The following is a 9,656-nucleotide window of genomic DNA, read 5'->3' on the forward strand; positions in this document are numbered from 1 at the left end:
TTTTATTAAATTGGTGATATGACAGACATCTTTTGGGGGATATCTTCTCCTCTCACACCATAACTATTTGGATTATATAATACAGGTAAAATAAGTATTTTGGATTGTTGGGTTTCCCTATGCGAGTCAGGAGGCCTAGCTTAGCATAACAACTAAACCTAGGTGAAAAACATCTTAAAGGTCACCTGTCATGCAATTTGTAGGCAATAGCATAGGTCTAAGATATATAAAAATGTATAAAAAACATGTCTATGAAGTGTTTTGCTCAAAATACCAAACAGATCACCCATTCTAGCCATGCCTCATATCCCTCTATTTAACTTCCTGTTACTAAAGTGCTGATTCGGGGTATAAAGCTTTAAAAAAGAAAAGAAAAAGGAGGGGGCTGAGCTCATGCGGAACCCGGCAGATACTGCCTAAAATAAATGCTGCGGTGATGAAACGCCAAAACCACATCAAGGATTATTTCTGAAACAGTATGGAGCTCAAAGGCTTTCTCTCTTGCCGGTTTACCACAAGGTGAGTTCCTTTTTATGGGTGCCATCCGATATGACGTAAATAACGTGTGTGCCCTAACCCATGTGTACCTGATGTCAATCTGTTGACAAGTACCTGCCAACACAAGTAACCAGTATTTCTGTTGCTGCTGTTTACAGTGCATCCCTCCCCTCCTACATGCAATGATCCCAAAACGCACACGAATGCATTTCTGTTTTTATTTTTCTATGTTTTTAATGTAGTCATAAATGGACTACAACTGCAATCAATTATCTCAGCTGATCATCTCACCACCCCTCCTGTCTTTACATTTTAAACAAATGTAAACGACCATCATCTCTTTTTATGAAAAAAGAACTTTATTCAAATATTATAAATGGTACAATATGATACAACACAGTAAACAACATGGGACAAACAACAGGTAGGTAACTGTGCAAATGAACGGGATTGTGTTGCATGCATGTGCGTGTGTGTGTGTGTGTGTGTGTGTGTGTGTGTGTGTGTGTGTGTGTGTGTGTGTGTGTGTGTGTGTGTGTGTGTGTGTATGTGTGTGTGTGTGTATCTATAACCGACTGAACCCTATAATAGTTTCTCTGTTCGAATCCTTTTATCTACACAAGCAGATGTGTTACTAGCTAGCAAAGAAGCTAAGCCACACAGGCAGCAAATGTGTGGCTTAATGTCAAGTTTTTCGTTACACTTAAAATGATTACATTTATTTAAATAAACGGTGCATTTGTATTCTTATAAGCACAACACAATGTAGGTTTGCATATTGCAGTAATAAGTAAATGGTTAAATGACGTGTAGTGCTGGTGTAGATATCAGGACTCAAATTTCTTTGGTCTTTCCAGCTACGGAGGTTAGAAGGGAGTGGGCAAAGGTCATGAGGTCAGTCAACCTTCTGTTGCAGTCGCGATTTCAACATCCTACCACTTGTTGCCTGTAAGGTCAAACATGGGATTTACCAGGGCAACCAGACCACAGGATGCAGGGGTAATTGGTTTATTTAAATACAATCCAGAAGGAACAGCAATTCAGCTTTCCTAAAGATGCACAAATAATCACAGAAATAATGTCGGAACATGTTAAAATCAACAAAATAATCAAGCCTTGGCGGTCCCTGTTTGGCCCCACAGTGGAAAGTGGAGGGCGTTTTGCACCTCAATGCAGCGTGTGCTCTTTATTCTATCTGACACCTCCTTTCCATTTCCATTGGATGTGAGATGCTTATTTGGCAGTGATGACCGCTGGCATGTCAGTGGTGATGACTGCTGGCATGTCAGTGGTGATGACAGGTCCCGCCCCCTCCTCATCACTCTCAGTGCTCTCATCTGAGTCGCTGTCAGCGGCTCCAGGTGTGGCAGTGGCCTCCTCGCTGCTCTGGCTCTCCTCGTCCTCCGACTCCTGGCTGGCGCTGGCGCTGTCGTTGGCTGTGCTGGCGCTTTCCTCCTCCTCCTCCTCTTCCTCAGGAGCGCTAGAGCTCTCGCTGGTGGAGGCGTCGCTAGCGCTGGTGCTCTCCTCCTCTTCTGGGAAGGAGGCCTGGCGGGGGCTGATGGCCTGGTCCTGAGAGGTGCCGGAGGAGGCGTCGAGGCCCTGGCTCTCCACCTCAGGGGTGCTGGTGTCCTCCTCCAGGAGCTCAGAGTGGACATGAATAGCCTGGAGGGGAGGCAGAGGAAGAAATGGAGGATTAGTTTGATTTGTCTTTCTTCTATTCAAGTTGTATGTAGGGTTTTGTGTTAAAACATTAGGAATAGCTTTGATTCTGCTTATTGTAAAAGCTTACATATGCGTAGTCAGCCTGGTGTCTTTTGCATGGTGTCAATACCAACGTTTTGTCAAGGCCCTGTTTAACGTCTGCATTGGATATATTGGGCTTGCAATTTCCACAATGTGTGTATATTAGACACTCAGAACCACTTATTCAAGTCAGGTGATGTATTATAAATTGTTTCAATGTCAATGAAGAAATTGTTGGATAGATGGATGGGTCAGACAAACACAGGACTTTCACCCTCCTTGAGTACCGGGTGAAACCCAAAGTCAACGTTGGCTAGGTTAAAGTTATGTAGTAAGTTAAGTGACATACTTTACTTAGATCACAAACATAACTTCCTTATTTTAACCTTGATTTTTGACGAAATCTTAGAAAGTATTTCGTTTTTTAAACTTAAGTGATACCAGGCGGTTGACCAAACGTAGGTTTGTAATGAGTGGGAATGAGAGCGGTTAGGTTAACGGTAACTTAGTAGGTGTTAGAAGGTAGCACCTGTGTGGTAATTTCATCTAGCAGCACATTGTATTACAGCTTATCTTTTTTTTCCGACTCTATGGACAGACTCACACTGTCAAGAAACCATAACTAACCTGTACCTTGTACACCTTCAGTGACTTGTCCACCTCGTTGCCGTCTGTCATGTCGTAGTCCATCTTCTTTCCGGTGCCCATGAACTCGTAGGACTTGTAGGGGCCGGGAACCTTGTGGTAGGATTTCTCCTCCACGTAGTCGATGGACTTGTAGTCGCTGGACTTGTAGTCGCTGGGGTAGCGTCCCAAGCTGTCGCCACGGCCTGAATCTGTGGCGGGGATGTCGGTGACGATGGTGGGAACGATGGGCTCAGCAGTGGTCTCAGCCAAGGGTTCATCTGTGACTAACACAGGGGTTTCGGTGGAAGGAGCGGGGGACGAGGATTCACCCGACTCTGCGCTATCGCTAGATTCATCTTCATCGGTTTCCTGGACAAACAGAGGGAGGTGAGAGTTGGAGGGTTAAAATATGCTTTGGTGTTTGGTGCAGATGGTCAGGTTTGAATTTCCCACCCTGTACCTTTTCTATGGATGTCACAATCTACTTTGATAAGCAATCATTATTTTGAGGAACAGATGAATAGGCTTTTAATTGCAGGACTACTCACTCTCAAAAAGTGTTTGTATATGTTATGTCTGTATATTGACAGCAATAAATTGTGACTTATTTGGCTATATTGTCTTCTTCTTTTTTTAAATGTGGTTTCATCTGTTTCCCAAACATCTAGAAATATCCATTATCTAACCAGAGGTGTTATTTACTTACAGTCTCCTCTGTTTCATCGTCATCATCAACATCATCATCACTGTCTTCACTGTCCTGGCTGCTGACAGAGGCTGTTTCTGGGGATGAAGTTGTGTCAGCGCTCTCTGATTTGACTTCGACTAGAGCCTCTGCTGCCACCTGCTGCAAGAATCATTCAATCACAAAGTGTTCAACTGTCCTAAAGTATATCTGCAGTCTACAAACAAAAGAATAATCAAATGTTGTTAAAAGATTTAAAATACTGATTTGACGTCTCTCACCTCGTCTTCATCTGAGCTCTCTGTGGTCTCGTCTGAGTTGGTAGCAGGTGCTGCTTCAACGTTCTGCAACAAGAGAAGGACAATACATTTGAATAATCCTCATGTCACATGTTTTAAAAGATTTGAGCCATTCTGACTATTTCTTGCTTTTGCTAAATGTTTATTAATGGACGATAGGCTGTAGGATGAGATCATTATGCAAAGCGTAAATGGATACTCCAGTGATTTTGTATTGCACTTCAATAAAGTAACACATGATAAAGGTTGACAAAGTTAGGGTTGACTTCCCTTGGGTCAAGCCCCAAAAATACTGGATGCAACATATCCCACAATGCAACTCAAAAGCCTACATTTTTCAAGCTCCACACCTCCAGTTTGAAACCCATTTCTTCTTTAAAAAACGGCATCCAATCGTAGATAAACATGATCAAATGATCAACAAAACATAACAATAGATATGGAGTTCTGAATAAACCAAAAATATTTTACCTGTAGAGGTGCTGCACGAAGCTCAGGAAGCGCTTGTTTCGTGAGGGCTGGAGCTGCTGGTCTTCTCGCCTGTGGACAAGATCAACCAAGATGAGTTCATGTCGAGCTATTTCTATATTTTTCACTTTCTAACTCTTTCTCTCCAGATACTCACCATTTCTTCAGAGCTCTCTGAACTGCTGACAGAAACCTTTCTTGCCTAAAAAGCAAACAAATATATATTTACATTTTGAATCGAACATTAGTCAGAAAGTAAGTAAATAAAGAAAACTGATGTAATCTAATGCATTTTAAGACAAAATCTACGGTTGCCTTTAAAGGGAAGTTAGAAAGAAAACAATCTGGGCACCTATATCTGATTGAAATCTTATCGAAACAGTTTTCTTCCTTTGCTTATGATTTAAAACGATGAGAAATGGTGGGAAAACACCACTGGTAACACTTGTTTGGGCTACAACAACAACATAAATGTCACCTGCTACAGAATCCAAAACTATGTTCTTACTTGTTCTTAACCCTTAGATGCATAAGTGGGTCTTTTTTGACCCGGTGAGGTGGTTTTCTTGAAGTACTGTATCTTTGTAATTACATTGTTTTATCATTTCATATTCCAGCTATTCCTCAAAAAACATGTTTTAGATATCATGCCATTCACATTTTTAATTTACATTTTAAGAAATTGTAGTTTTTGTATTAGTACCCCAAGCTTCCATAAGTGGGTCAAAACTGACCTGCATGCATTTTCTATGGAAACCTATGGGAAAAAGTTTTTTTTCAAAATGTAAAAGAAATTTCTAAAATTATAAATAGTGAAAAATTAAATATAAAATATTTCTAGTGTGAACCAAAATATAATACTAAATATTATACAAGAGATTTTTCTTAACCAAAATGACAAAAATTGCATAAAAACACATATTATTCTAATACGGGTCCTTTTAGAACCACTTATGGAAGAGTGTAGGGTCCAGTCACTCGTGCATCTAAGGGTTAAATCATAAATGTAGATCCAGAATTTATTTTTGTTCAGACTTAGAAAACGGATAACCAGAAACGTTTTTTCTCATGCATCTTAGGAATTATGTACAAAATGGTTCCTGTCATTTCCACAAAAGTTACATTGAAGTTTTGCCTCGACAGACAGAATGACTTACCGGCCGGCAGAGGACTGTGGCGAAGAGCAGCACGAAAACAACGGCAACTTTCATTGTGTCTGGATGGGCAGAAAACCAAAAAAACATGCAGGTTGAGGCCACACAATAAAACATCATTGTACAAGACAATAAAACAATGAAACATAATCATGAGGCACAGAGCTTGTTCTATATCGAATACTCGCCCGGAGGCCATAACTTCACAGGAAACACAATGACATGTCAAACCAAAAAAGGAGCTGCTCGTCTCCTCCGTCAATTATCTCGCAGATTCCTTCTAAAAAATGTAGGCAGCACTGGCACACTTCTGTTAACTAGCAGTGGCACTTCCGGAGGCCTTGGTAGTTCTCAGGAAGTCATTAAGTCCTTAATTATACACCTAAACGTGCGTTTATGTGACCCTGACAACTCAGTTTGAGATAGTTAAACATTTTGTCTGTCATCAGAGCGAGAAAATCACATCATTTTGGTGCGTGGTTTATTCGACTATGGGACAGGATGCTTCTGGACGATTCTGGACGAGAAGACGTGAGAAAATAACGGGTATTATTTTTGTGGGTGTTTGAAGATTGAAGGAAGAAAACCGGAAACAGTTCAAGGTTTTTGCCATCTGAGTCTAGTAACAGTCCCCTCAGTCACTCTGCAAAGCACTTTGTAAGGAGGTATTACACTTTATGCTTCTCATCATATCATTACATTGAGCTGTTGACTGCAAACAGATGTCGTGAAGTAAAAGACATCAATCTACACTGCAAGAAAATGTATTTGGCTACTTCTTTTTAGGTTCAAGGAACTAGTTTACTTTGAAGTCATCTAAAACTCCACCAGCTCAGTCCCTTGTTTTCAGAAATAAATAAGAGTCAGCAAAGATAAATATTATATTATTATATTACATTTCATTTAGCTGAGGCTTTTATCCAAAGCGACTTACAATTACCAATTACAGTACAGGGACATTCTCCCTGGAGTAACTAAGGACTAAGTGCCTTACTCAAGGGCACAAATATCCCAAAATAAGGCAATATGCTAATAGCATCAAGAAAATAGGAGGAAATACTGCACTTTTTGGGTACTATTTTCCGCAGAGGAGTAACACACATTTGATTAAGATCAAGTTTTAGGTACAGAAACAATACTTATATAGGGTTAGGGTTATTGGGATCAGTTTATTGATAGTATTCGTATTGGGATTTTTTGCAAAGTCACAGCAATGGTAATTCTTGCCAACACAGACTTTTAACAGTAACATATCATGAACATAGAGCAGGTATTGTCAACAGCAGCTTTATAAACTCTTCTATTTTTCTCTGTTCAACTCTCTTACTGTAACAAGCTCTTCTTTTAGCGGATGCCGTGGGAGGAACAGTCTGAGTGTCTGCGTCTATCTGTAATGATGGACTCTTCATACTGTATACTATGTAATTCACTGGGTTATAACTGGAAAGCCACAGCACAGCAGAAACATGAAATACGCCCATATGTATGCATGTGTGTATTTCTGTATACGTCTATCTTTGAGAGGCATCATTTAAGTTTCAGTACTCGAAAGCATGGACATTATTTCTGGACCTCGCTGCTCTGTGTTAGTTTTAGTATCAAGGTTAACATTTGGTTAGGGTAACAGTACGGTTTGGGGTTAGACACATAGCTGTGGTGGGATACTCAGACACTTTGGGAAATGTGCTTATTCATTTTCATTTTTCTAAGAATTTTGAGAAGAACTGTCCAAGTCTTATATCTGTATTTTAGGAAGCTGAAGCTAGCAGGGAATTAGCCTAGCTTAGCATAAAGACCGGAAGCAGGGGGGTAAAGCGGTTATCCTAGCTCTGTCCAAAAGTAAACTAACCCCTCTGAAACTCACTAATAAAGACATTTATTTTGTTAAATTTGTACAAAAAACGAATTGAAAAAAAAGCTTATGTTATGTTAAAGTTATGGTTTTACGAGGAGTAAAACCGGACTACTAAATCGTTATGCTGAGATGTTCTAGTTATCCTTATGTGAAGAACTTTTAGTTGCATTGTATCCATTGTGGACTATAAAACCAATATATTACAATATTTGATTAACTTTTGTGTGTGTGTGTGTGTGTGTGTGTGTGTGTGTGTGTGTGTGTGTGTGTGTGTGTGTGTGTGTGTGTGTGTGTGTGTGTGTTTACTCAGTGTGGTTAGTCAGGTCATGTGACACCAGAAATTAGTTCCCTGCTGCCCACAGCTTCTCCTTCCTGCCTCTGTGTCACTGTGTAACTAATCAACCAATCAAACGCAGCCTCTTGCTAATCCCAGGCGGACTTCCACCACTGTAACTCTTAAAAAAGAACGCATAATTAAATGTAATAAATTGCAGAGCATTTTATGACGAAGGATAACCAAACCCTCCTTGTGGAGCACAAGTTTGATGTTAACATTTCAAACCAGTTTGTATAACATTTGAGTTAAGATTGTCACACCAAAATGTTTCTCTTGTTTATAAATTAGATAGACTTTTGGGACTAAATGGTGTTTTCTCTTTTTGAAAGTATTAGTACAAAATAAAGGTAAATTAAATGTCAATTGCAATTTTTTCAGTGTAGTATTTGTAAAATGTTTCTTAATTACTCATAAGTCTTGAAAGAAGTAATTAATAAAGAAAATGAAACACACTGTTTTAAATGTAAGTAATTCCAAAACTGGTGGGCATTAATCTGTTTAAATAACAGCCCCCACTTCCTAAAAGATGTTGGAACCAGCAGAGATTAACCATTATTCAAGAGCATTAGTGAGCTTGGTACACTGTCAACAATGACAATAATAATTAGTTTGAATATTGAGATATTTTATCAAAACACAACTCTTGTTTGATTGAGATTAGAAGGATTGCACAAAAGATAAACAAAAAATATTAAAATGAAGATATCGCTTGTCTAAGATATTACTGAATGTTGTAGCATTAAGATTTCCCTTCATTGGAACTATAAGAGAACTGGCCTAATAATGAAAAACAGCCCAAGACCAAAATTAAGTAGACAAAACTTTTGCCCATAACTGTAATTGCACAGAAGAACTTCAGGCCTCTCACCCTGAACGTTTCTTAAGGTTGAATTGTATTTGGTAATGTAAATAAACCACATTTCCAGCAGCTTCAACAAATATTAACATCTCAACATGCCACCAATGCTGCAAAACAACTCTTACTAAACAGTGCTCAGAAAGTAAAATCTGTGTTTATCCTGACCTTGTTTGCAGTCGCAGGAAGTGACAGGAGTTCAGCAGACTGTGGAGCCGAAACACGCAGACGTGGTTTGTGTTTGGTTTATCTCCTGGGTTTCCCTGGATGTTGTTTGTGCTTCTCAAAGATGCTGCTGCTGAATCCGAGGCTCCTGGTTGGCTTATAAACCATCCAGCTTTAGGCAACAGCCAATCAGCTGTGAGCTTGTGATGTCATGAGGTTAACCGCTCCTGGGTCCACCTCTCCTCTCTCTCCCACTCTTCCTGTGGTTGGTGCTGTGGTGGTATAGGGGCACACACACACACACACACACACACACACACACACACACACACACACACACACACACACACACACAATGCAAATACATGGATAAAGACATGCAGACATTTACAAGCCAGACAGACATGTGAATATTTTTTTTTGCCTCTTTCCTTTAGACACACACTCACACATACCATACACACACACAGACAGACTCACACATTCTCATTCTCATTGTGCATGAAGTTAATTTAAGGACATGTAGTGACAGGCTCTGGGAAAAAACAGCAGCATATAGTGTCTGCTGGTATGATAGTGATTCAGCTTCCTCTCAGACAGACGGAAATCATCTGACTGAGGTCTCTCTGGATAATTGAGAAGTTGTCTGTGAAACCAGACTAATTTGACTTTGTATGTGTAGCAGTCCATGTTTCATTTCAAAGTATGAAAGTAGATGTTTGTGTCATCACCCTGGAGAACCTTTACTTTCTAATAATTGAAGGCTACACATCTTTCTTTTTCTTCAGAAATGTCCCTTTCTCCACATATTTTACCTTGTTTCAACATATCGGGGTAACTGCCTTTATTTTGTATTTCTTATGTCTTTTTTTTTAAGAAGATTTGTTAGGGCCATTGTATTTAAACAAGAAATAAGGATCCGGGGGACCAAGGTTACATTTTGAGAAAAACTGAATGAGATTTATTGAT

The 9,656-nt window shown here is 39.7% G+C and overlaps 1 protein-coding gene across 2 annotated transcripts; it reads right to left on the reverse strand.

Annotated features, from left to right (window-relative positions):
* Positions 1-836: 836 nt before the first annotated feature.
* Positions 837-8,796, reverse strand: spp1 (secreted phosphoprotein 1). 2 transcript variants are annotated; one of them, XM_034125684.1, is made up of 8 exons: positions 8,691-8,796; positions 5,478-5,536; positions 4,478-4,522; positions 4,324-4,392; positions 3,835-3,897; positions 3,575-3,715; positions 2,875-3,237; positions 837-2,160 (listed from the first exon to the last, which is right to left on the reverse strand). In XM_034125684.1, the coding sequence occupies exons 2-8, from the start codon at positions 5,529-5,531 to the stop codon at positions 1,732-1,734; spliced, it is 1,164 nt and encodes a 387-aa protein (XP_033981575.1). In that variant the 5' UTR covers positions 5,532-5,536; positions 8,691-8,796; the 3' UTR covers positions 837-1,731. The 2 variants fall into 2 exon arrangements, with proteins under 2 accessions (XP_033981575.1, XP_033981576.1); XM_034125685.1 differs by having other exon boundaries at positions 2,869-3,237.
* Positions 8,797-9,656: the final 860 nt, after the last annotated feature.

The sequence above is a fragment of the Trematomus bernacchii genome, unplaced genomic scaffold (genome assembly GCF_902827165.1).
Source record: "Trematomus bernacchii unplaced genomic scaffold, fTreBer1.1, whole genome shotgun sequence".
Taxonomy (NCBI): domain Eukaryota; kingdom Metazoa; phylum Chordata; class Actinopteri; order Perciformes; family Nototheniidae; genus Trematomus; species Trematomus bernacchii.

What these genes read in the sequence shown, in the direction of transcription:
- spp1 (XM_034125685.1), bottom strand. Translation starts at nt 5,531, where the DNA reads ATGAAAGTTGCCGTTGTTTTCGTGCTGCTCTTCGCCACAGTCCTCTGC. An exon ending in AGAGCTCAGATGAAGACGAG is followed by an intron (nt 3,716 to 3,834) that starts GTGAGAGACGTC and finishes TGATTCTTGCAG; the next exon opens with CAGGTGGCAGCAGAGGCTCT. An exon ending in ACGATGAAACAGAGGAGACT is followed by an intron (nt 3,238 to 3,574) that starts GTAAGTAAATAA and finishes CTGTTTGTCCAG; the next exon opens with GAAACCGATGAAGATGAATC.